The 27,573-nt window shown below is 40.8% G+C and overlaps 1 protein-coding gene across 1 annotated transcript in view; it reads left to right on the top strand.

Annotated features, from left to right (window-relative positions):
* The window catches only part of DOP1B (DOP1 leucine zipper like protein B), a 94,339-nt gene that overhangs the window by 60,994 nt on the left and 5,772 nt on the right, over positions 1-27,573 (top strand). Inside the window, exons 20-33 of the mRNA XM_026651062.1 lie at positions 1,257-1,382; positions 2,982-3,116; positions 4,878-4,933; positions 5,841-5,945; positions 6,038-6,104; positions 8,597-8,741; positions 19,314-19,396; positions 21,745-21,854; positions 22,818-22,964; positions 23,389-23,450; positions 24,946-25,074; positions 25,463-25,599; positions 25,938-25,993; positions 26,384-26,548. Coding sequence (XP_026506847.1) covers positions 1,257-1,382; positions 2,982-3,116; positions 4,878-4,933; positions 5,841-5,945; positions 6,038-6,104; positions 8,597-8,741; positions 19,314-19,396; positions 21,745-21,854; positions 22,818-22,964; positions 23,389-23,450; positions 24,946-25,074; positions 25,463-25,599; positions 25,938-25,993; positions 26,384-26,548 — 1,523 coding nt within the window. The remainder of the gene's footprint in view (positions 1-1,256; positions 1,383-2,981; positions 3,117-4,877; positions 4,934-5,840; positions 5,946-6,037; positions 6,105-8,596; positions 8,742-19,313; positions 19,397-21,744; positions 21,855-22,817; positions 22,965-23,388; positions 23,451-24,945; positions 25,075-25,462; positions 25,600-25,937; positions 25,994-26,383; positions 26,549-27,573) is intronic.

Here is a 27,573-nt window from a genome sequence, read left to right as displayed (position 1 = left end):
CGCTTATCTATCCTTAACAAGCAGAAGGGAAGGGAAAAGGATGGCAATTTTATCTATCAAGCGAAGAAATAGTGCTTGCCTGTGCCTTACTCCCTATTACCATGATAGCGGTTACCCAGGTCTTTACTTAACCCTTACATACCCCAACAGAGTTAATATTAAATTAATACTTTTCTTAACTCATTGATCTGTTTTATTTTTAGACAATTGTGGTAGTTGATCATTCGTTTAGATTGCAGTATAATCCTTTGTTTTCTTTACTTCATTTTTGCTTAGCTGTTGAACTTGATAACATTTATACAAAGAATATTGAATCATTTTTTCTTTCAATAAGCCACTCAGGTCAGAAGAATTGGGAATCTGAGTCAAAAATCTGGTTTACTGAAGAGCTCTTATACTCTTTAACCTTTTGGTTCTTACAGGAAGGAGACAGCAAAGAGTCCATTGAAGCAAATGAGAAAATGTAAAATTAGTGTTCCAGTTGTCCTCTAAACATAGTACTTAGTTTCCTAATGTATATTCTCTTTCTTCTTGGAGTAGCCTTTCGCTCCTCGGCCAAGCTGGCCCTACCACTCTTCTCATGTCCTTCAAATCCTTTCTTCTCTCCTTGAAAACTCACTTTTCCATTAATTCTTATATTGCCTTCGTCACTAATTTCCTCATCTTGTCCTCCTTTACTAATTGTCATCCATTTCTCTACTCAAATTAATTTTATACAAATGGGGCATCAATTTAGGTTTGGAAATCTGGCACTTTGTAACTGACTTGCTCAAAAGGTGACAACCCTTTTAGAATAGGGATTCTGCACCTTTGGCCAGGAACATTCTCTGCAGCCTATAAATTTCAGAACATTGTATATGTTTGTCATGCTATATATACTATATATATTCTATATATACTACTAGTTTCCTCCTCCCCCCACTCCTTTTACATACATTGATTAATAATAATAATGAGGAAGTACTGTGTATGAACAATGATTGGGCAGAGAATATGCATGATGGAAAAATAGATGTTTGTTGTTAGCTTTCCAGGATTTGAGATAATCACACCTTTTTAATAAGGGAGGAGAATGAACCCATGGGAAATCATCTAAATTAACCTGAATCAAAAGTATACAGTACTGTTCTTTAATGATAGTATAACTTCTGAATATCACATTAAAAAGCCAAAGAATCTCCAAATAAACAATGAAGATCAGTCTTGAACATTTTTGACAATGTTTAGCAATAACATATTCATCTTTTTTTTTATAGACGATAAAAAATAAAATTTTAGATTTCTTGAATCCACTGACGCCACAACTTGGAGTCCAGTTAATATCAGCAGTAGCAGCAGTGTGGAACAGCAAAAAAGCTCATAAGAATCAAAGTAAAATAAAGGTGAAGTTAAAGAAATGTTAATTCATAAGATCGTTTCTTTTCTCATGAAAAGACAGAGGTTTTGTTCCTAGGTTTACTGCGAAGACCCTCATGTTTTGTTTTTGGTTTTGTTTTGTTTTTGTTGTACAAGTGACAAAGACAAACCATTAGATAAGAATTTGAATTCAATATAATGGTTAAAATTTAAAATGTGAAGACTATAAGTAAATGGAACAAATATAATCAAAATAGGAAAAATAAAGATTTTAATGTGTTTGCATGTTGAAGAAGAAAAATACTGAAAGAAGAAAATATTTTACTTAGAGAATGAAGAGACCATTTGTCTGGGGCACGACTTTTGTAACACAACCTGTGACGACCTTAGGACTTTTTCGTTGTGGGGGGAAAAGAAGTCATGGTGTCTGTCTCGCCAGCCAGCCTGCTCCTGAGGAAGATTAATCAATGATTTTTTACACATTTAACTCTATATCTGCAGAGTTATATGGGTTTTTTTCAATATCTTAAACAATTAAATATTAAATGCCTTAAACCATTTTTATTGTAGGATAAAGAATTTATCTTTCTTGCAATAAATTTCCCATGACAAAAAAAATCTTACTGGCTTCCACTTTTCTGGAAAAAGTAATTTTATTTTTTATAAAATAGTAGAACTTATTTACATTGGTCAAATATTTGGTGTTGGAAATGGAAATAGAAAAGTTAATTAAATACTATTTTTTTAATTTATATGCAAACTAAAACAAGACTCTCATTCTGCACATTATTACAATCTATTTTAAAACCTTATTCCAAATTTAAATAACTACATCTGTCCAGAGAGTGACCTTTCTCTTTTGTGACTACTTTCAAGGTTTAAAAATTTGTTTTCATTCCACGCTGCAACAAAAACACTTTTGCAAAATGGAATTGTCAAAATAGCTGTATTCAAATTGAAAAGCTCAACTTTTCAATGCGTTCTCTCTCTCTGGTCAGACTTGAACAAAGAGCACACGGGAATCGCAAAACCCTTTCCAGCAGACACGTAATTGAAACTATAAATCTCTATGAAATGTTTTGGCTTTGAAACAGCATGTTTTGACTAAACATTTAGATGAAAATGTTCTGACCAGCTTTAGAAACAACTGCAAAGGAAAAGCTCTTGGATACCAAGCTCCACTTACATGCATAGATGCAAAGAACGATTATCAGTAAGCACTATGTGCCAAGCCAAGTCCGGCACTTTAATACCAAACCATTTTGAGTTGTTGGAGCCCAGACAATTCCAGTTTTCCTCCATTGCTGTCCAAGACTCCAGGTCAGAAACCTTTCCAGAGGAGGAAAGTGAGAGGTAGCGCCCTCTGGAGCCAAACATGGTTACTAAGTACAAGCCCTCTTCCTAATCCGCCTTAGTCTGAATGCATTGCTTCATTGTGCTCCCAGCCTGTCAGGGCAGGGCAGGGCAGAGAGAGAGTGAATGAGACCCAAACTCTGATCCCCTCCGGGATCCTTTTCACCTATTTGAGTTTCATATGTAAGTTTGCACACGGTTAATAGTGTGAAATGCTGTTTTCCTCCATCATTCCCTGGTACATTGAACTTAATGATGTTTGTGTCATTTAGATTCTTCCAGTGGCTAGTGCATCTCAGCTTATTCTTGTGGACTTAGTGTGTGCACTTAACACTCTGAAGACTGACACTATATTACAGCTGGTAAAAGAAGTTGTCAAGAAACCATCCCAAATCAAAGGCGAAGAGGTAACTGCTAAAATAATATTCAGCTTTACTGTCTTCCTTCTTCCAAGGTGTCCCTGAAAAAAAATCTCTGCTAACCTGAAAGAGGTTTTCAACATTCATTATTCTTTTTTTGTTACTGGTAATTATTAGAATTTGTTTCCTCATCATATTCTGTACCTGGTTAAAGTGTACTCAATGTGTATACAGTTTCTGATTTTCATTTTACAAGAGTAGTCGTTGGTTGTTTTGTGTTACTTTGGCAGCACAAAGCTGAGGTAAAGCCAGTGTAACAGACTTCTTGTGCATTCTCCCAGCATAGAGGAATTTCCAGATTTCGTCAGGCGAGTATAGTGGTTTCAGCCCCCTTGCCCTCCGCAAAGGGGGCACGGGCAGGGACCCATTGTGTCTGTCTGATCACTAGCTGCTGTAATAGCCTGGGGTAGGGGGGTTATCATCTGCCCTGAGGCTGCTCTAGGGCCTTTCCAGTGTAAAAAACACCTTGGCCCCCACTCCATTCTGGGATACAGAAGGGCAAGTCACAAGGATCTGGCTCCATCTATTTTAAATTCATAGTTCAGATTATCAAAAATGAAATAACTCTAAGTATCTAACATATTTTTTTTCCTTTTTATCCTATTGTATTTCTTGCATTTCACTCTGCTTGGATAATTTAAATTTTAAGTTTCCCTTCAAGATTATCAAACATGTGCCAAGCATTTCGAGAAAGAAAAGAGCTAGAAAAGAGCAATATAAGAACTAAGTATTTTGGTTAGTAGCTTCACTTTCTGGTTCTTGTGTACTACAATGCTGCTCTGTGTAGGCTCCAAACACTGAATAAAATTTAACTTTTTCATTGAAATCTTAACAAACATCAAAATATTTCTCTTCATATTAGGTTTGGTCCTCTTTAATTTGAGGCCTAAATTATGTCCCAGTACTCTTAAGCCATTGAAACATTGGAGCAAGCATTTGAAACAGAATTTACAAAACAGACACCAAAATTCTTCAGGTTTTTATGATGGACCAATATTTCCCTTCAAATTGAGTAACTTGCATAAAATAAATGCCTAGAAAGAGTAAATATGTGTGTCTTAAGGTACAGTTGTGTGTATGTGTCTGTAATTCAGCATAACAGAAATAGATACTTAACATTGGTACAATCATCCTGCCTATCAAACAAAAAACATGCTTTAAACAAAATCCAATCCTAGTGAGTGTTTTAAAACTCATTAAGTAGTAGTTTCATTAGTAAAACTTTTTGAGGGCCTTCCTTTTTATTAAATAAGACTGTTACAATTGTAAGTGGAACTTTTAGAGACCTTTGCCATCTGGTCTGGTTATCCAGGAAATGTAGCTTTCAGAGCTTTTTACAAAACTTCACTTCCCAGATTCATGACAGCAGTTTGGCATAACAATGACTTTCAATTATCCTAGTTAGTGAGGTTGCTTCTGTGGTGATTCTGCTGTTTAACAAAGCTTGCTTTGAATTAAGCCAGCCTTGTTATCATGCAGAGAGGTTCATTTATAAGTGTTTCTAGAGCTTTGGAAGAATGTGTCTGGTGGAGAGAAAGGATGCGTCTTGTTTTATTCCAGACTTCCCTAGCAAAAGCTCTGAACTACGTACTATATCTACAGACAAGGCACAGCCTATCAGTCTCAGACTGGGAGACAGATTGCTCTCAGGGGGGAAAAAGCAAGTCTCACATGGAACATTGAGTCCTCTAACAGCTTAAATTTCACTTTGTTGTAAAGCAAGAACGTAATTCCTTGTTTTATTTTCAGAAATCTTCTCTAGTGGATATCCCAGTGCTGAAATTCAGCTATGCTTTCATTCAAAGGTAACTAGGTTCCATAAAGTGATTTCCATTTAGCTACAAATGCTATTTCAGCAACTAACAGCTAGCATTATTACTTTAGCTTTACTTTGACCTTCATAGCTGCTTGGCACAGGAAACCTTAACCGCTACATTATCAGTGCTTAATGAAGTAGAACTGGACAACCACTACATTGTCAAACGACAGACATAAGATTACTGTGTGGCGTGGTGTTCTGTGATTGCATTGATGTATTGGTGTTTGTATCATAGTGACACAATGTCATCATGTACAGACACAACAGCATGCTGTAACCTTCTCAAACTGTTGTCAGGACATTATGCTGAAATTTTTGTATTACCTTTCTCCAGCTCTAACACTGTTCCCAGCTGCTGGAAAAGTGTATGAAGGATGGATACTTCTCCTCCTTAATCTCCCTTCCAGGCTTTCTTAGGGAGGGCTCCTGGTGTTTCCAATTTATACTCTGCATTCATCATGTTAGACAGCATGGGGGTGATCAAAACTCTTCTTAGCATACATTGTGGTGTATGCATGGAACACCTTAGGATCTTAGTCTGCAAAGCCTTCTCCTCATTATATCATTCATGGAGACCCTCTTCTTCTTTCACAGCACTGGCATATTCCATATGCTCCAAGCCTAGCTTTAGTTTGCAGGACAACCCAAGTCAATTCTGTGTACTGTTTTGACTTCGATACATCAACACACTAATAGAATGATAGGATAATATAAATGTCATCGTGCATTGACAGGATATCATGGTACTTAGACACAAATACTATGGATAGTAGTTAATTAGACTTGGGGAGAACTAGAAGACTAAAGTTGGTGGGAAGCTCCTAGAGCCAGCACTATCTGTGTGTATGGCTGATGTATTGTTTGACATCAGACTTGCATGTTGTTTTTGGCAGACTTCCTGTCTCAGCCCTGCAGGAGAACTTTCAGTCATTGTTAGGAGTGCTGAAGGAATCTGTGCAATTGAACTTGGCTCCCCCTGGATATTTCCTGCTTCTGAGGTATAGCACAAAACAAGGTGGTTTGGTTTGATTTGATAGATTGAGTAAAACTATCCATATTACTAACTTGGAATGAATTCTTTTTCCTACAGTACTCTGAATGACTTTGTGACCAGAACTCCTAACCTGGAAAATAAAAAGGATCAAAAAGACCTGCAGGTACTGTATACATACACTTTTAGTTCACAAATCTGGCACCGCACTCTTCGTTCTAAACCGAGATTAGCCCAAACCAACTCCATGTCTGAACATCCGCATACTCTGAGAAAGTTTGGGCATGGTGCAAGCCAGTAAGTAAGTGTGTAAGAATGCATAAAATATAATCTTCCAGCTAACAAATTATCTTGTATATTTTTGATAAAGTTCTAACATGGCTCAGGATGCTGATTGGCCAAAGCTGTATTCAGATTGAGTGTCTCTTGTGATGTCATCCTTTAGATTTAAATTCATAACACAAATATGATGTCACCACATCCCTTCATTTGCATTATCATTGAAATTTTCAAAACCAAGTAGGAGAATTAGGTGCACTATTCCCATTGAAGTCAACGGGAGCTGTATAGCTATGTCCCCTAGTTGGCTTTGGCAATCTCAACAACTGTTTATCCATTCACCTATTATGGAAAAAAGATGAGGATTAGAGCCGGATTCTTTTCTCCTACTGTTTCTCCTACTGTTTTGCCAAGATAGCTGAAGCACCACAGACTTGTTACAATCATCTTTGGCTCTGAATTTGAGATGAAATGTTGAAAAGTGAACCTTCTGATAGCTGTGATTGTGGTGCTTGTGCTGCCCAGCAGATATGGTAGAGATGTGCTGCCCAGCAGATATGGTAGAGTGACTTCCTCCAGTTTTGCTTCATAAACTGGCCAGCAAGATAATTGTCTAGTGAATGCCTAGCTTCTTACAGCATTATCAAGAAATGATCTGATTTTTCTGGCAGCCTTGGAAGGGAAACCTGAAGTTTCCGAACCAGAGTCTCCATCCTGCAGTGAATAGCTCTGCTGCTCAAACATGAGGCTGGGAGTAGGGCTTGGCCCAACCCTACAATGGGAAGACTGAAATATGGCCAGATGAATTCCCAAAAAATAAAACGACACTTTTAAATCACTCAGTTAAAAGTAACCAACATCCCCATCTAATTTAATACCACATGGAAGCCCTGTAGCTGAAGGGAAAGGAAAAAGCAGACAGGTTTTCAGACCGTACAGTTCAGAGCCTAAAGAACAATAGAGGGTACTGATGCAATTTTTTTGGAAATCTGAAGAACAAATTCAGAACATACAAGTCTTTGAGAGATGACTGCTTATTAATGCAGTATAATGGATACTTTGCAATCTTCATTTGAACCGACTGGATGATTACTCCACTAGAACTGAAAAATATCTTGATCAGCTGGATTCTGTGGCCCTCCAAGGAGACAAAGTTAAGAAACCTCAGGGGACAAAAACTCTTTCTTAAAACATAGTAACTTGTCAGGTAAAAGACTGGAAATCTGGAGAACCAGGTAAGAGTCCATACTCTGAACAATCAGGGAAATACGCAGTGAGTTGAAACCTGTGAATTTATCAGTTATCGTAAGAATGAATCCTCTAATATGTTTCAAATTTGTGACCTAAAAAGGATGCCCGTCAAAGTATATGAGGGAAAATGTTGTGAGAGACATTTTGGGATTCAAACCTCCTGTTCACCATTGGGGTGTGTGGACCCTGATTATCTCATTAACAACAATACTATTGTATTCCTATTGGATGCTCCGGTTGTGCACTCTTATCCTGATGGCCACAGAAGCAGTGGTAGATAAGATCCATAAAGAATAAACTCATCATCTAGCCTGGATCAAGCTAGAAAAAAGAAACTTGTCAGAGGGAGTAATGGTAGCAATAGGATTCCCAATCAAATTGAAAATACAGCAGAGTCTGCAACAAGACCCATGCCTTCTGTGACCTAGATTCTACTAAACTGCTAATGTAAATCATTAAAATTTAAAACGCCCAGAAAGCAAATGAGGAAGTGAAAAGAATGAAGACATTCTAAACAGACTTGGTCTTGTGTGTGCTCAGTGTGTGCCAATCTACACAGGAAGTGAAAAACTGAAATAGGTTGCTTGTTTCTCCCTTTTTTAATCTTTGACTCTGCTATTCTCTCTCCAGTGCTTAGCTTTTATGCCACACTTGAAGAGAATGTTTGTCAAAAGGGAAAAAGTCCCCCTTCCTGTTGTGATTATAAGGATAGTCATCAAGAGTAGATTAATTATAGTGTTAGGTATTTTTACCTATCATAGATGAATTTTCTTTTATATTACTGTTTTAGCCCAGATATGTGTGTGCATGCATACACATGTACATAATGACCTTTCCATGTAAAGGTATGATTAAGACCTGTACGTGAATCTACTCTAACCCAAAGCTTTTCTTTCTTTTTCCATTGTTCATGCCTACTACCAAATGAAATGAGTGACACTTTACTACCTGCAGAGTGCTGATAAATGTTTCTCTGCTCTGTTTGTTGTTACTCACCTCCATATACCTACAGATATGGTACCAGGTACAAAACACTGTGCCAGTTTCCAAATAAAACAAAAGCATCCTTGGGCTGGCCAGATCCCAATAGCTTTCACCTGATACAGTGTTGCATTGATTACTTTTCAGGAGGTGACCCAAAAAATCTTGGAAGCTGTGGGGAATGTTGCTGGTTCCTCCCTGGAACAGACTAGCTGGCTGAGCAGAAACCTGGAGGTGAAAGCCCAGCCTCAGATCTCTTTAGTTGAATCCAGTGCTGAAGATGACTTGTATGGTAAGGTTGTTTCTTAAGGATCCAGTGTCACTTCTGACCTTCTTGTCACTTTTCTGTACCATTTATTATAAAGTTTAGTGACAATCTGGCTTTGTGCTCATGTGAAAATGATTTTTATCATACCACAAATTACTAAAGAGAATGAACTGCTATTTAAAAAAAAAAAAAAAAAAAACTAATGTGCACCAAAAGAGCATGTTATCTTCTCATTTAAGTAAAAATTCAGATATGTTAAATGGCATTCAGTCAGTATCTGTACATTATGTGCACTATACTGGAGGGAAATATTAATGTACACATGTGTAATGCATTCTATATACCATCCTTATAAATAAGGTCAAAAAGTACATAGAAACCACTTTTGTAATGGTAAAATATGTTGCCATTTATTGAACATAATCTGTAAGTTTTCTGATTTGTAAGAGGGTGATTTTTTTTTTTTTCTTGCATACTTAAATACTGAAATCCAATTTTTTTGACTGATCTCGATTAAGAGGTAGCATTTTTCTAGTGTGGTCTAAGAACAAGTCTGAAAACCAGGAATACCCGAGTTCTAATTGCAGCTCTGCAAGTCACTCACTCTAAGGAGTCAAATAAATCATTTTACCTCTTTGCTTCCTTCCGTTGTTGTAAAATGTCTTATACGTACCAACTTCATAGGGGTGAAGGTTGTGAGAATTGATTTGTTCATGCAGCACCTGGGGGAGAGTGAGAGAATTAAAATGCTATATAAATAGTAAGGCCAGCATTTTCAGACTTGGATATTTAAGAGTCAGTATAATCTTTGGGTGCTTGGCACCTTTTGAAAATTGAAACACTTTTTATTGTGGATTTAGAAGCCAAACAGTAGGCACCCAGGTTTGAGAAGTTAAACTTCAGTGGTGTTTTTCATGTTTTGGTTACATATATTGAATTGCTGCTTAGTGAGAGATTTATTATAATATCAAGTTTTTAAACAACTATTTGGAGAAGAGGTTAATAGGGTATAACTGTAATATTTTGGGGAAATTCCTTTTTAAAGAATTATACAGTTTTAGTTTTTTCTTAAATGAAAGTTAAACTTTAGAAATCGAGGAAATTCTACATTCTTCTTCAAATGCTGGTCCCTATGGGTACTCACTGTGGTTGCACATGCACTTGAGACTGGAAAACTCTTCCATAGCAGTTGTTGTAAGACATCACCAGCGTGGTGCTCTGCTCTATCCAATGTTGATAAGTTGGCTGAGTGAATGTGTTCCCTCTGTGTGCTGCCCGGGCTCTGCGCAGATAGCTGACACAGCAGACGCCGAGAGAACCCCCAATGACCACAGTCTCCGATAAGGCACAAAGGCACCCAGCCAGGTTTATTGTCAAAGGAAGCACAGTAATAGTTACCCACAGATTCTACAGGACATACTATGAATATGTGCCCCCTGACAATGGACCAGCTCAGTCAGTGGCGGGACTGTCCACTGCCCCCTAGGCTAGACAAAGACATCCACTCAGGGATGCATACTTATACACAGGTACAAACAAGTTACACATCACTCCTGATGCATTGAGGTACAACCCCTCTGTGTGTTGGGGTGCTGCCTCTCTCCTGGTACATGTTGATTCGAACAAACAACTCTTATCAATTATATTTGACCCTGTCTTTAGGATGGGCCAGCCTGTTCCTCATTATCTCTGTGGAATGTGTTCGTACCAGAATGTTCTGGTGCCATCCTGGCACATGTTCATCCTATTAGTACTTGATACCTTTTAGATATGTGTATACGTGCAATTAGCAGCTGCCTTCTTGCCAACTTCTGTGAGCAGGGCCTGCCTCTGGCTCACAGCTTAACTTTGCTTTATGTTAGCAAAGTCTTGACCATTACTTTAGTTCAGGCCTCTGATAGCAAGGGTTTATGTTTCAGGGCCTCATCTTACTACAGCAGTGTTCATTGGTCTGTGCCTGTACCCTACTCCTCCTCATACTCTGAACCAAGGGCATAAAGGGTCTCACAGAGCGACCGCCTCTCCAGTTCCTTTCTGGAACAGACCATGTTCTGTGTCAGTAGCCTTTCTAGCGCTCCCACTTGAACTTTGTAAATAGTGTGTAAACAGTTTTATCTTTAGCTAGTTAGCTGTTAGTTAGCTAGTTCAGGGGTTCACTCCCCCCTTGTTCCTTATTGTTCAGGGCACCCAGTATGCCCCAGATTCCAGGCTTCAGGTCTTGTCTGCCTGTTCCTGGGTCTTCCTGGTTAGCAACTCCCAAGAGAGCTGGTACGTACTTACCTTGGGGAATCATATGTTCCTTCAAAATGTGACATCCGCCATTCCTTTTTTCCCTTCTACCAGGCAGTCGCTGGAGTTTAGGCTCCATAAGCATGTAATGAAGTTGTCATGGGGCCCCAATATGGTCCTGGGCTCTCCCGCTCCCCTTCTCACTGACTTGAGCCTTTGTGTAGTGCCTCTCTGACACTGGTGCCCTCTAGATCGAAATCCTCCAGCAAGCGGTAGAGTTGTTGTTGTAATTTATTTATTAATACAGTATACCACCACAACAGCAATTTAACCATAAATTCCTTTATTAAATCCAGAGGTCAAATTATATTTATATAGCTGTTCCAAATGGGCCCTGAATGCCTAAGCAATTATCACATCTATACAGTAACATGCTGTTATATGTATTGATCAGATACTTACAACAGGGCTAGCCCCAGGATGCGCAAACCCATGTTGGCTGGCTCCAACTGGACAGGCTCATGTTATGCTTATAAGAAGCAAACAGGATCTTTTTCAGGGGAAAAGGCAACACACTGCATTTATTGGAAATACAACAATTAGCATATGCACACACTCACACTCAGCGTCCCTCCAGTCAATGTTATAGTTACCAGTCCAGAGTCTGGATCAATCTACTGGCCAGCTAGGTTGATCACGGGTAGGTAGGAGCTGGGTTCTGTCGTTCATGACACGATGCTCCAGGGAAGTCTTGCCAGGACGAACCCAAAGTTTCATGGAAGGCACCCTGTTTATATAGTGATTTTCCTTCATTGGGACCAATGAGTTTTGCACCATCATGCTGTAATCAATTGTCGTTTGAGTGCTTGTTTTCTTAAATGGTTCTTCTCATCCTTTATCTTGTTCTTTCATTAAGTCTCTCAGGGAGTTATCCCAGGCTGGTTCTGATCACAGCTATATTGTCCCCATTGATAGATGCCTTTCTCATCTTTAGAGTCGTCAATCTGTCCTCCTCTGACATTTCAATAGGGGCGTGTTGCAATCTTTTGGCACCCATACATCTGTCCTCGGTTCCTCCCTAGACCATCTGGTCCAGTGATGGCCTTCACGCTTATCTTCTAACACACACATTCCTCATTCACACACCAAACAGGATTGATTTACACATAGCATTTGAACCAAAACATCAAATTGCAATGCAGGAGAAAATAATCATTGCATTCTTTTACTTACTTTAAAATGCTAAACCTACAACAAAGTGGTGACCCTAAAGGTCTGTCACTGCCTTAAAATCAGCTTCAGACACAGATTTTGGCTGATGTATCTTTACTAATGGCCCATTAGGCCATTCCTTTCTGCTTTCAGAAAGGGTGGCTGGCAGGATATGGTCAAATCATACACCAATACATTTAATGCATGCTACATTATTATTATTTATCCTTCATTCTAAATTATACAAAATACAAACATAAAATCCTACTACTACACAGGCACTAGCCACAAACACTCTTAAGAGACCATTCTTTTATACTTGAATAAACTGAACCTACGTGACTATAGCCACTACTTCTTGAATCCTTTCCTCTGCTAAAATTGCTTAGAACCATCCTTGCTAATTGGGGCCTTTTCTTCAGACTTTCCTCTTATCTTCTCAGCCGCATTCCAGATCCAGTGTTTCCAATTAAGCCACATTCCAAGTCCAGTATTTCCAACCCAGCTGGCCATCTTTCAAAGCCTTTCCACAACTGCTAAGCATCTGCTCTTTATGCAAACTTTACTTTAGCCAAGTGTGTGTGTAATAAAATCCCATACAAGTGCAAAGATTCAATTAAACAAAGGTATGAGGAGGGTAACGGTGAACAACCCCATAAAAACAGGGATAAATTGCCTCATAAGTCCTCTTTTTAAAAAAAAAAAAAAAAGTCTGCTTCTCCGCTCCCCTTGGTATTAAATGAGACTCTTCTCCCTGGTGTGGGTGCATCTGGAGCTCACAGGGACCAGGGGCCAGCATTGATAGTACCGGGAACTACCAGTGCTCTAAAACAGTCTATGAAAGATGCAGGACTGATCCTTGCACCACCCAGAGACAGAAGGGATTGTTCATCCTCTATACCAGACATGGGCAAACTATGGCCCGCAGGACCCTCTTGCCGAGCTCCTGGGCCGGGAGGCTCGGCCCCTGCCCCACTGGGCCCCCCTCCACCGCAGCCTCAGGGCACTGTGCTGCCGGCACATCTTTTGTTTTAAAAGATTAAAAGACATTAAAAGATCTTCACTTCCCAGAGAGGAACCTCAGTCCCCCAGGGGTGCCTTGTAGAAGGCTCTGGGCAGCCGGGCAGCGCAGCTGCAGAACCTGGCCTGACCCGGTGCTCTGTGCTGCATGGTGGCGACGGCGTGGCTGGCTCCAGCCGGGCGGCGCGGCTGTAGCGCCGCCAGCCACCGGCGCTCCAGGCAGCGCAGTAAGGGGGCAGGGGAATTCGGGGAGTGGTCGGGGCCGAGGGTGTGGATAGGGGTCGGGGCGGTCAGAGTGCGGGGAACAGGGGGGTTGAATGGGTGCAGGGGTCCTGCGGGGCAGTCAGGGAGAAGGGGGGTTGGATGGGGCAGGGGTCCCGGGGGTGGGGGGCAGTCAGGAATGAGAGGAGGGATTGGATGGGGTGGTGGTGGACAGTCAGGGGTGGGGTTTCTGGGGGCAGTCAGAGGACAGGGAGCGGGGGGGGTGGATGGGCCAGGAGTCCCGGAGGGGGGGGGGAGGGCCGTCAGACGGTGAGAAGCAGGGGAGAAAGGAGATGGGGGTGGGGGCCGGGCCACACCTGGCTGTTTGGGGAGGCACAGCCTCCTCTAACCAGCTCTCCATACAATTTCCGAAACTCGATGCGGCCTCAGGCCAAAAAGTTTGCCCGCCCCTGCTCTATACTGACAGTACCGCACTGTAAGAAAACTGCCATGCTCAAACCAGAGGATCTGTCTAGACCATTGGTTCTCAAACTTATTTGATCGTGCCCCCCTTCTTTGTGTCTGTAGTAGTTTATGCCTCCCCTTCCATCACACAAGTACATATACCGATTTAAAAACGAAAACATGCAACTCTCACTAAATATTAAAACAGTAAGGCATTGGTTCAAACAGAACCAATGATCCATTGTAATAAGAACAAAAGCAAAACTACAGTTGTGGTCGACGTCTACAATTAAATGTACACACTGCATTGGTTAATGCACAGATGGCAACAATTTTGTATGATGCTATGCAAACTTAACAGAAATCCGTCAAAAGGCACCATGCCATCTAGAGTCAAATGCACAGCGACGTCTGAGGACCTGATATGTTTGGGGGAATCAGCTTTGCTAGTTATTCGTTGCTGTGGTAAAATGGGCAGTATTTTTTTTTTCCCCCTAAAGCTTCTCTCACACACAGGCCCCAGAATACACTCCATGCCCCCACCGGGGGGAAGGGAGCCCCCAGTTTGAGAACCTCTGGTCTCGACCCTAGACTCCCATCAGCGCTCCTCCAGCTAGGCCTCAGTGTGCCCTTCCCAAGGATCTGGTGATTTACACCAATCCCAAATTCCCAATCCTCTCAGACCCAGTACTATCAAGGGATATCCCTACCCAGACAGCACATCACTTGCCAGTTCCAAGTACCAGCTGCAGTGTGGAGACTCTGACACCATTGGTGTCCTACTCACCAGTGCTTGTCTCTGGCAGATGGTACTGTCCACTCCAGCAGTAGTTAAATGACTTCTACTCCTTGGATGAACAGGAGGCAGCACTGACTGTTCCCCTGGTGGTCCTGATATGAGACAACAGCCCAGACTGGGCTTCCAGAGCCTCCCAGATGGCTCCAGTAGTGCAGTTGGCAGGAATGTGTTTTTTAGGGGCCGATGGTACCCACCATAGGCCCGCCTCCATATCCTTACAGGGGTGCTGGTACAATTTTTATAGTGGGGGTGCTAAGAGCCACTGAACCAAACTGTAAATCTTGTATATGATGGAAACCACTTCAAGCCAAGGGGTGCAGCAGCACCCCTAATTCCAGCACCTATGTATCCTTATGATACATACCCACTGGCCATACTGGGCTCCTGGGATTCATACTTTTGGGCCCCGGACTAGTAAGGTCTTGGGCATTGCATTAAAAGATCTTCACTTCCCAGAGAGGAACCTCAGTCCCCCAGGGGTGCCTTGTAGAAGTCTGCTGGCAGCACTATTTTCTTCCTCTCCAAATGAGGTAGTGGCACTACCCTCTCTCTCACCATCAGACAATTATAGGCAATAGAAGGACCTCTTTAGAAGGGTTGCGAAAACTCTTCAGTCCCCCCTAGAAGAGGTTCAGGATCCTACCCATAAACTCCTAGATATTCTCTAGACTGGGTCCCTATTAATGAAGCCATATTAGAGCCTGCTAAGGCTAAGAGGACTGAGAAGAAGTACTTTGTTCCCTCCAAAGGGGCAGAATATTTGTTTTCACACCCTAATCTGAACTCTGTACTGGTCCAGGCTGTTATGGAGCGAAATAAGCTGCACCAGCCTAGGTCTGCCTCTTCAGACAAAGACACCAAGACACTAGATTTCTTTGTTAGAAAGAACTTTTCATCAGCCAGCCTCCTATTTGTCATAGCAAATTACCAGGAATTAATGTCCAAATATATTAATTACAAATATACTGTCAGAATTTGCCAATAAGATACTACAGGAACATAGGCCCCAATTCTAGGCCATCCTGGATGAAGGGAAACTGGTTGCCAGATTGTCCATCCAAGCATCACTCGATGGAGAGGACGTGGCTTCCCGCTCCATGGCAACCTTGGTAGTTATGAGCCAGGCTTCTTGGTTGCAATCCTCGGTGTTCCCCATAGTGATTCCGGTAACAACCTGCTTAGCAAGAAAACAGACAAGTCACTTCGCTGTCGTGCAGCCCTTCGCTCCTGGCACCAAACAGGAAATATTCTAAGCCCCATCTTCATGGGGTACCACCCAGCCCCTCAGTCTTTCTGTCATCAGAGGGCCTATGAGCCCCCTCAGAAGTGCCAGAGGGTACAGCAAAGCAGACATGCCACACTACCGTCACCCCCTCTTCAGACTAACCTGCATACCAAGAAGCCATTTTGATGGGATGCTTGAGTGCCACCAGCCAGTCTCCACATAGCCAGTTCATCCCACCCATTTCAGTGGCTGCCTGGCCCATTTCCTCCTGATGTGTGAGCATATCACATTGGACAAATGGGTCTTGGCCATCAGCTCGACTGGCTACATGATAGAATTCCTTTCTGCCCCTTCTCCAAAAACCCTCTCCTTGTCTCTCTTCAGGGACCCTCTCATGAGAGCATTCTCATACAGGGGGTGAACTCCGTAATCCAGTTAAGAGTAATAGATCCCATACCCTCTTAACACAGGGGGAAGGGCTTTCACTCCACATATTTTCTCATCCCACTCCCAACCCCACCCATCCTGGACCTCTGACAGTTAAATGTCATCATATGATGATCAGGATTCAGTTCACCTTGGTTTCCATAATCCCTTCCCTGAACAAAGGCAAGTGGTTTGCGGCCCTCTGTTTTGAAGGATGCCTGTTTCCATATAGACATTCATCCTGCACTTTATGGTGGGCCTCTAGAGCATTTCCAATACAAAGTGCTACTCTACAACACCGAGAGCTTTCACAAAGGTACTGTCATGGTGGCAACGTACCTACACCAACAAGATACCCCAGTAGGTTCTTACCTACAGCATTGGCTGCTCACGGGATGGTTGTATCAGGAAGTGCAGGCTGCAGTCACCATTTTCACTCCTTGGGACTTCAAGCAAAATCCAGAAAAGTCCGTTTTAACCCCCACACATGCTATATAATTATCGGAGCGAATCTGAATTCATCTCCATTGCCAAGAGGTATGAAGGAAGAAGCAGTCTTCCCAAAGGCTCTATAAATGGATTTCAGGCTGCATCCCTCCTTCAAACTATCATGGCTCACTCACCTGGAGCTCAGGTTGCCTCAGTGGCTTCCTTTCTGGGAATTCCCCTCTCGGTGATCTGTAGAGCAGCAGATTAGGCATTCACTGCTGCTTCTTCTTTTTTCCCCTTTTACTTGGCATTATGCCCTGGTTCAAGCTTCTTTCAAGGAAACTTCTTTTGGTTCAGTGATCTCACAATCTGTGGTGCAGAACACTTCTTGCATCCTCCAACTTGATGAGCATTGCTTTGGAGTCACCCACTGTGAATACCCATAGGGACCAGCACTTGAAGAAAGGAGCGTTACTTGCCTTATAGTCACTGAAGTTCTTTGAGATGTGTGGTCCTTGTGGGTGGTCCACAATCTGCCCTTCTTTCCTTCTGCTTGGACCTTCACCTGATTCACAGTAGAGTAGGAAATGGAGAGGAAGTTGCAGGTCAGTACATGTTGCCTTTTATACCCTTGGTTTAGAGGGTATAAATCCATTCAAATCAGCTGTGAAAAGTATGCCCCTTTTTGACTAAGGAACTTTGCTGAATGAGTGTTTTCTAGTCAATTTTTCATTTTTCCTAAGGTCTTTGCCAAATGTAAAGCATTCACAGATAGAGGCTGCAGAATTTTCAAATCTATACTTGTACAGTGCGCATGTGTAATGGTAGTAAATGTGACCGACAGTGCATTGGTTTCATAGATGCCTATCTCCAATAATTGATCATTTACTCTTCTTTTTCAAATCCTGTAACTTAAAGATCTGAGGATAGAAGCTTGTATCTGCAGACATGCTAGCTCTGTTAACACCTATTTATTGGAAACTGGCATATGTTTATGGCTTTAAGGAAGTTTAAAATGATACAATGTATGTTAGGATACAGATATTCAGGCCTGTCTGCAAAGGCCTATACTTTAAGAATTTAGGTGTATTCTTATCACTTAGCTAGTTTATAGAGGTATAAAAGAGAGAATCAAAATCACTGTCTTCCACTGTAAAGGCCTTCTCTCACTGTGACAGTCTGAGGCCCTGTTCTTAGGCTAAGGCCTTCGGCTAAGTAGCAGAGGCAGCTATAAACGGGAAGTGTATGGTCACATCCTTACATTCCAAACTAGTCACATTGAAATAAGGTGCTGTTGGGCTGTTAGGAATATCAGGACAGGATTGTATTCCTATCACCTCCAGAGAAAGGGAAGAGTCTAGAAGATGTAAAAGGAAACTTAGTTTGATAGCATCCTGTCTGGCAAGAACTCACTTATCAATAGCTGGGGTGTGAACTCCTCATTTCTTTGTTGTTCTATCACTGTAGTCCCCATTTCCCTATTGTTTGTCTGTATAATCTCTGGTTCTGTGATTGTTTCTGTCAGCTGTATAATTAATTTTGTTGGGTGTAAACCAATTAAGGTGGTGGGATATAATTGGTTAGATAATCATGTTACAATATGTTAGGATTGGTTAGTTAAATTTCAGTAAAATGATTGGTTAAGGTATAGCTAAGCAGAACTCAAGTTTTACTATATACACCTCTACCCCATTATAATGCGACCCAATATAACACGAATTCAGATATAACGCAATAAAGCAGCGCTCCAGGGGGGCGGGGCTGCGCACTCCAGCGGATCAAAGCAAGTTCGATATAACGTGATTTCACCTATAACGCTGTAAGATTTTTTGGCTCTTGAGGACAGTGTTATATCGGGGTAGAGGTGTAGTCTGAAGTCAATCAGGAAGTAGGAGGGGGAATTGGAACAGGGAATGGGGCTGGGGGAATTGGAATCATGTTTTGCTAAGGTGGGGGGAATGGGAACAGGGACACAGGTAAGGCTCTGTGGTGTCAGAGCTGGGAAGGGGGACACTGAGAAAGGAAACTGGAATCATGCTTGCTGAAAGTTCACCCCAATAAACATTGAATTGTTTGCACCTTCGGACTTCGGGTATTGTTGCTCTCTGTTCATGCGAGAAAAAACGGGGAAGTGAGCGGGTGAAGGAATAAGCCCTCTAATAATGTATAATCCCTGTAAGATCAAGAGTGGGCATGCATATGGAGAGAACTAGATAAATTCATGGAGGTTAAGTCCATTAATGGCTATTAGCCAGGATGGGTAAGGAATGGTGTCCCTCGCCTTTGTTTGTGAGAGGGTGGAGATGGACGGCAAGAGAGAGATCACTTGATCATTACCTGTTCTGTCCATTCCCTCTGGGGCACCTGGCATTAGCCACTGTCGGTAGACAGGATACTGGGCTGGATGGACCTTTGGTCTGACCCAGTATGGCCGTTCTTATGGAAGCTGGCAGGGGTTCCCAGCAATACCTCACTGCATCTCAGTATGCAAGGTATAACCCAGATGAGAACCAAACCACTCCTGAAACTTATAGGTTTTCCACAATAAGTTCTGCTTCAAAATGCAAATTAAACATTTTGTCTTTTTCAGATGCTTCACTAGTACCATCTTCAATGGTGTCTGCCTCTGCTCCCTCAATATACAGTGTTCAAGCTCTCTCTCTTCTTGCAGAAGTAAGATATAAAGTTCCTACACGTCTCCTTAAGTAGGAGAAAATTGTAAGAGGGATTCAATTTGTATCACTGATCAACAAGACCTCAAATCAAGCTCAATTTATTAATCAAAGACTATACAGCTAAGATTAATCAGGACTATACAGAACACAAGCAAAGATTGATACTTTACCCTTCCTGGGGACAGCTTTGCAGATTTGGTCCCATTTTGTTGCAATTCGGTGGGGTTTTTATATCCTAGCTGTTTGTGCACTTATACAGTTTATAGAATCATAGATTATTAGGGTTGGAAGGGACCTCAGGAGATCATCTAGTCCAACCCCCTGCTCAAAGCAGGATCAATCCCCAACTAAATCCCCAAATGGCCCCCTCAAGGATTGAACTCACAACCCTGGGTTTAGCAGGCCAATGCTCAAACCACTGAGCTATCCCTCCTATGTAACACTTTCTAATCAATTACTTCACTTTGCCCTTTGCAGTTGGTTACATACATACATTATCCAATCATAACCACAAATTTGACCGTAAGGTAACATTTCCTGTACACAAGCAAGGTGATTCATGTCCCCTATATTGTTCTGTTCTATACTCAATACAGAGCTCACTTATGAGTAATTTTCCATTATTTTTCACTATAACGTATGCAAAGTTTCATGCTTAGTACTGAATTCATTTCCTCAGTTATGTTTGTTTACCCACTTATTCTTTTCTCATGGTCATGGTTACAATTTCATAACCTATTATTCAAGCACGGAAACCAAGCATATTTGCTAGCACATATGCAGTTAAAAGTGCCTTCTGCAGCTGTAAAAATAGATACATTTCCATTGCTTTTAGAGCACACCTTACATACGTTTAATACACTCAAAGTTAGGTTTACCTTTTAGTTCCCTTAACAGAACTGGGAAGGACGCTGGGAGTCCTGGGCCTATATGACAACTGTCCCTTAGCATTACTTCATAAAGCTTTATGGGAGTCAGGCATATGAGCTAACAAGATGCTTGCCATTCTTCTCTATATAGTGGTTAACAATTGATATAGCTAAACTAAGGTGTTTGTTTGATAGTGAAGGTGAGACCGTTTTCCTTTTTGACTTTTTCTGAAGTTTAACATTCCTCCCTCTCCAAAAGTGTCTATTGCAGCTTAATATGATAGGACATTCCAGGAGACAATCCAGACCAGTGAGGGGCTGTCACCCCTTCCCCACAAACTTGGGTGCCTCACAATGCTTTTGCTGCTGTAGCTCCCACCTGGGCTGCTCACAAACAGCCTTTCAGTATGCAGACAACACCGTGAGTGTCTGTGTCTAGCCGCAGCCTGTCAGCCACACATCAGTCACACTCTGGCTTCCACAAGCCTTGGTTACCACTTGCAAGGTGACCCCACCACACTCCCAGTCCTGGATTTTCTGCAAAAAATTGTGTTCTGTACTATCCGGCCCTCTCCTGGACAGTCCAGATATATTAGATCCATTGCCCCTTGAAGGGAATTAATATACAATAGTCTGCTACCCTAAATGGAGTTACCCGCACAATCAACAACCCTGAATTAGTTTTAATTAAAGAATAAAACAAGTTTATTTACCTACAAAGAGAGAGTTTTTAAGTGAGTACAAGTATAAAGCACTAAAGTCAGAAATAGTTAAACAGAAATAAAGATAAAACACTTCCTAGTGTTAAAACTTAGCAGACTAGACTTGGTTCAAGATAAAATTCTTACCACATGCTCCCAGTAACCTTGCTGATCAAATTCTCAGTTGAAGATCCAGCCCCAAAGTCCAAAGGCTGTTTCTTTTGTCATCTTTGGTGAAAAAAAGAGAGATGGATAGCGAGAGAACTTGGGGTGTTTTTGCCCCCTCACTTTTGTAGTCCAGTCACCCTTTGAAATGCATTTTCCTGAGAGTTATTCCCAGAGAACGTTCCTTCGGGCCGTGTGGACAAAGACCAGCAATCTGGTGGTGAAAGAGCTGTGCTGTTGTTTGATAAGATGCAAATCTGTTTGTTCCTGCCCCCTTCCTTGCCCATGAGTGGCCACTTGATAGGTAATTGCCCATGAGCTTTGGTTACACCTGTCTAGAGGTGTCGGCTTGTCCTGTGTCTTTGAGAAACAGATTTGCCCGCTCCCCAGACTTGTCTGGTAAACACACTTCAGTCATGATTTCAGCTTACATTCATAACTTTATATATAATGTTAGTACATTCATTTCACCATGATGTTACTGACCATCTAGTTATTAGTTTTCAAATGATACCTCACAAGTCATATTTTGTACAAAGTTATTATAATGGTGTGTAGGGTGTGAATACAGGGGTGCATTTGGTCACATGTGGGATTTTGGTTTTCTGAAGGTTCTTGCTTCTCTCCTGGACATGGTTTACCGTAGTGATGAAAAAGAGAAAGCCGTGCCATTAATTTCACGCCTGATGTATTACGTATTTCCTTATCTACGCAATCACAGGTAATAGCCCTTGCTGTACATACTTATATTTTTTTTAAATCATGCTAACTGTTAATCTGATCTTGAAGGCATATTGTAGGGCTCAACTTTATTCCCCATGCATTTCCAAGATGGGGGCATAAGAGAAACTATAATGGGTGGGGACTTGTTTGGGGTGAAAGGGGATTTGTTGTGGGTTGCCTTAAATTAAGGATGTATCTTTAACATATATGAAGGGTGTCTGCAGTATATGAATACGGTGTGTGCCCTTTTTAGCATTTTTTAGGACCCTGAATAAATAAAGGTAACTTTTTTGACATAAAGTATAACACAATTTAATCATGATTATCACAAAACACAGGCGATCAGGTAAACTTTCATAACAATTTTTGCAAGGGTACGGTTGGTAGTCTTAGTGGATCTATGCCCTTGCCCATGCAGGAATCCCTCCTGTAGTTGAGTTGTTGGCCATCAGCCAATAGCAGGATGGCATGCACTTTCCATTTTGTTTACGCGTGCACTTTCCTAATGATTGGATGTTTTCTAACTGCTAATAATAGCAAACCCTTTCTCTGAGTGGAATCTGCAGGAATGGCCTAAGTGCCCTGCATAACTGTCACAGTGACTCTATTGTGACCAGGGCAGTAGTGGGATCCTAATGCTATTGTTCGAGTCTGTAAACTCAGTCCTTCAATTTAGAATAAGGACTAGAAACTTCAGTAATCTTAAATTTTGCAGAAGATGGCAGGGTCATCTGAAAGGAGCTGATATAGCATTTTGCCCTGTAATGGTTCATTCTGATTCATCTGTATAGTTGAAGAGACATTAATTTCCTCAGTGCTAGAGGAAAAAAACCTCTTCTATATCTAGCAAACAGAATTTGGAGTAAATTATTACAGTCAGGACTAGGCTTGGAGTTCTGGGGAAAAGGCACTCATTTGGTGGCGTCTGTCCTGAATATTAATATTTGAGGTTTATTTGCAGTGCCTACAATGCCCCTAGCTTCCGTGCTGGTGCTCGATTGCTCAGCTCCCTAAGTGGATATGCCTACACTAAACGAGCCTGGAAAAAAGAAGTTCTGGAGTTATTTGTGGACCCAGCTTTCTTCCAAATGGACACTTCATGCATTCAGTAAGAAATGAAACTGTGGTAATCTGTAATTCTGTTGGAAATTTCCAAAGATATTAAGGGGAAGCCTACTATTACTGAAAAGAAGCCTTATCTTGAACTTCCCTACAGAATATATTAACATTGAAATAAATGCCAAATACTAGTCCTAGCAAATTGTTTTATAAAAGGATTAGGTTTTCAGCAGTGTGTAGAGGCAGGATAACTTCTCTTCACATCATGTAAATGCATATTCTCCACATTAACTTTGGGATCCTCACATAATCAGGTTCAAGAGCATAAAATAACCATGTCTGGCATTTCAAACACAAATCAAAAATGAAATGGTAAAATGTGCTGCTTTTGTATGAAATGTTATCCCAGGGTCTCTTTTGTATGATGGTGACAAGTTGTGTTTTATCTTTAATTCTTTATATATTTTATTCAGTTGGAGGTCCATTATAGATCATCTTCTAACACATGAGAAAACTATGTTTAAAGATTTTATGAGTAAGTATTCTTTGCTGATAATTTATTACTACAATAATTTGGAATTCATATTCTGGTGAGCTCTCAAACATATATTTTGTCTTACATTAAATTAAGGAGGTAATATGTTAACTTCAGTGCATTTTCACAGCTCATAATGTTACCAGCCTTGATTAGCTATAGTTAAATAATTTACTCACGGAAATCCTTCTCTGTTAACATGCTCAAAAGGGTAGAGAGTAGTAGCCGTGTTCAGGAAGACATTCTAAATGTTCTCTTTTCAGAAATGGTGATAAATTATAATAAACTTGGATTTCTGCGAACAGACTTCATCAGAATTATTGCCACTTGTACATGTCACTTACTGATGCTCATCTTGCTGAGGAGTTTAAACCCCTATTGTAGCATCTCGTGCATATAGCTCAGATACGAGATTCCTGCTATCATATTTTTGCATGAGTCTGTCTGTAGGATAGCAAAGTGCTCCATGCAGGGGGGAGCACCATCATAAGAGCAGTATGTTAGTATGCTTCGGCATACTTTTGACCCCCTCACACTCTAAAACCTCATTCTCCAGGCTTGACCAAAGTATGGGAAGATGGAGACTCCCCTCAAAAGGCAGTCTCCAACTCTCAAGGCCTGAGGGAGGACAAGAGAAGACCCCTAAAACACACCTGAGAATTGAGAGGAGGATACTTTGGTCTCTGTCCTCCATATACCCCTTAAGCTATTTTAAAATGTTTTTTAAAAAACGTAAGATATAACGCTCTTTAAAAAAAAAATTAATATATTTTGGACCCATCGTTTTTAAATCTGTGGCTAGTACTTCAGTGTCACAGAGCTCATTCTGAGAAATCCAAAATCATACATATATGAACATAGGGGAGACCAGAGAGATGGGCACACAGAGGTGGAGGTGGGAGTTGGAATTGCCGGGCAACCTCCTAGCAGCTGAGGTGCTTCTCTTACAACTGGAATTCCCCATCCATACATGCAGACCTAGACTGTGCCAATTGTCCCCCCCTTCAATGGGTTTTAACCTGAAATTAATTGACAGCAAAATTAATGCATTTTTAATGTGTTAATCACATACCTGTGGGCAGGGCAGGAAGCATCAGTGGCCAGGAGGAGAGGAGGCTGAAGCAGCCTCAGTCTGCAGCTTCCCAGGCAGCGGGGAGGGTTTGGAGCCCCAAGAGTGGCTGAAGCTCTGCAACCCCGCCCTGTACCACGAGAGGGGCTGAAACCCCTCACCCTCAAGGGGGCTGAAGCCCAGAGCCCCTAGCCTTGACCCTATATTTGAAAACATAGAAAACCCCTAAAATATTTCAATAAATGGTATTCTAATATTGTTTAACAGTGCGATTAAAATGTGATTAATCACAATTAATTTTTTTAATCTCGCAATTAATCATGATTCATTTTTTAAATTGCTTGATAGCCCTAGAAATAACTTGTGTTTTGAGGTAAAGATGTATCTCTTAAATTGTGTACATATTCATTATGGTCTTTTTTGTAGGTATGCAGAGCAGTTCTTTAAAAATGTTCCCAAGTTTTGAGCAAAAAGCAATGTTGTTAAAGCGGCAGGCTTTTGCTGTCTTTAGTGGAGAAATCGATCAGTATCACCTTTACCTTCCATTAATACAAGGTAAGAGTATATTTTTAAAATGTGCCTTGTTTACATAGATACAGTCGTCTTATACTTTATATATTTTTGTTGTATTGCCTATTTCCCTACCACCTCTGAATTTTTGCTAGGTTCGGGGGGGAGAACCCTTTAAAATCTCTGATCTCTAACACAGTTAGTTTTTGACAAGAAAAAACCCAAACAAAAGTTAATCTAGCTCCAAATTATTGTCATGTTTTGGGAGAATTTTTGGGAAAATTGACCATTTCTTTGATGGGGTGAAAAGAACGGCCAATCAAAACTGGATGACATAATCAAAGCAAACTACATTTTTTCCCTGCATTTCTAATTTACCAAAACTAGCTTTATGTACATGAAAAATTATAACTTTTTTGAAAATGTGTTTCAGAACGACTGACAGATAACCTCCGTGTTGGACAGACTTCTATAGTTGCTGCCCAGATGTTTCTCTTTTTCAGAGTTCTGTTGCTAAGAATTTCTCCTCAGCATCTAACCTCACTGTGGCCAATCATGGTGACTGAATTGGTAAGCAGTAATGCTTTAACAAATACCAATGTAGAATATATTACATTTGCTTTCCATACCCACCTTTCCCTTCCTTCCAAACACACTCCATCTTTGCAACTGGTTTATGGTTTTACATCTTAGTTTTCAATTAGATAATTTGGGGGGACTGCTGTGGTTTGAAAATATATTTTACTTTCCATTATAAATTTTGTTGTTCAAAGAACTAACTCTTGTGATAGGTCGACGGTGTTTATAAGTGACAAAGTTAAAATAAAACTTGTCCTGCGCTTCCTAATCTCATATGAAGCAGTCTTTTCCATGATTGTTTTGTTTTGTTTTTTTTGTTTTTTGTTAAGATTCAGACATTTATACAGCTGGAAGAAGACTTAGCTGAGGAAGATGAACCATCAAAGTAAGACTTGTTTATCTCACGTAAAACAGAAACAAATTAACAAAACATGTCCGAGGAGTTGTGGTTGCTTTCTGGCTGGAATTTCAGAAAATCACAATAGCATTTGCAGCTTGCAAGCAATGTTGCATATCGAAGTCTGGCATTGCCATACAGTAAATGTTGTCATTTAGGCAGCTGATGTGGCAATTGTGTTTTAGAAATGGGCTACTTACAGGAAAAAATGGGTGAAGACTATAGTTTTTGACTATTTTACCATGTAGTTTTTTATAAATGTCTGAAGATAAATGTATAGTACAAATGAACCCTTATAGGTGACTGTAATCCTTTAGCAGATGGAAAATATTTAGTGGGTTTTTTTAATAGTGCTTTCCTTCCTGGTTAATCACACAGGAGCAACAGCAAAGTAAGCAGACAGAAAACTTCAGCTTCAGCTGATGGCAGTGGCCCCTTACTTTCAGACATACAACAGAACGAGCTGTCCTTGTATTTATCAGCTTGTAAGTTCCTGGACACAGCGCTTTCTTTTCCACCTGACAAGATGCAGTTATTTCAAATGTAAGTCCTCTAGGTACTCTTTTTAATTTATAGCTATATGGCATATAGTACTGTAGGTAACATACTATTTGTGCACCATTTAAAAATATGTAAATGTACTGTAAGACTCTTATTTTCTCCTCCATAGTTAGTAAACCTGGTGTCTCTCATCAATCTTTTCTTCATCCACAAGTTTTTACATAGGTATGGTGTGACCGGATTCCCAGGGGAGCCAGCTGAGGTCATTCAATTAGGGTGAAATGCAAAGAATGGGGCAGACAATCCCTAGAGCTGGTGGATATTCCAATGCTTAGATTTACCAAGCCAGCCCACAACAGCTTATTTATTACCTCACTGGTTGCCCAGAAGCCAACACCACAGTTCTCTTAGAGTAACCCAGCCTCAGGCCTCCATCCAGGTACCCAAGTCAGATATAATGAGGATTAATGAAAATCTTATTCATCATATCATATGTAAAAAAGTTCTTCCAATCCCAAAGGATTGGACACATTACCTCCCAGGTTAATGAATATTCCAGATCTTACCCAAACACATGCTTACAGCCAGTTCTTATTAACTAAACTAAAATTTAAAAAGAAAAGAGAGAAAGTATAGTTAAAAGATCAATATACATACAGACATGAGTTCAATTCCTTAGGTTCAGATTCATAGCAGAGATGGTGAGCTTTGTAGTTGCAAAGAGTTCTTTTAGAATTTAGTTCATAGGTTATAGTCCAACGTCCAATATCCTATTCAGAGTGTTCCAGCTTAGGACTGGGATCTCAATCCTTATGGCTTAGGCTTCCCCTGCATGAAACCTCAAGCAGATCTGAGATGACAGGATCAGGACCCAAGGGTCTTTTATACAGTGTTCTAGCATCCACTTGACCATACAGTCCTGGGTAAACAATGGGCAATCAGGGCAACTTTGAAGTAGGTCTATTTCCTAAGCATTGCCGGTAATTATCTACATGGATTAACATAAGATAATTTATTAAGCAGTCTATCACAAACTTCAGAGAAACATATAGACAATGACATTATTT

The sequence above is a fragment of the Terrapene carolina genome, unplaced genomic scaffold (assembly GCF_002925995.2).
Source record: "Terrapene carolina triunguis isolate 2854851 unplaced genomic scaffold, T_m_triunguis-2.0 Scaffold30, whole genome shotgun sequence".
Lineage (NCBI taxonomy): Eukaryota > Metazoa > Chordata > Testudines > Emydidae > Terrapene > Terrapene triunguis.
The sequence above is the reverse complement of the archived record's forward strand: the minus strand, read 5'-3'. Positions and strand labels throughout refer to the sequence as shown.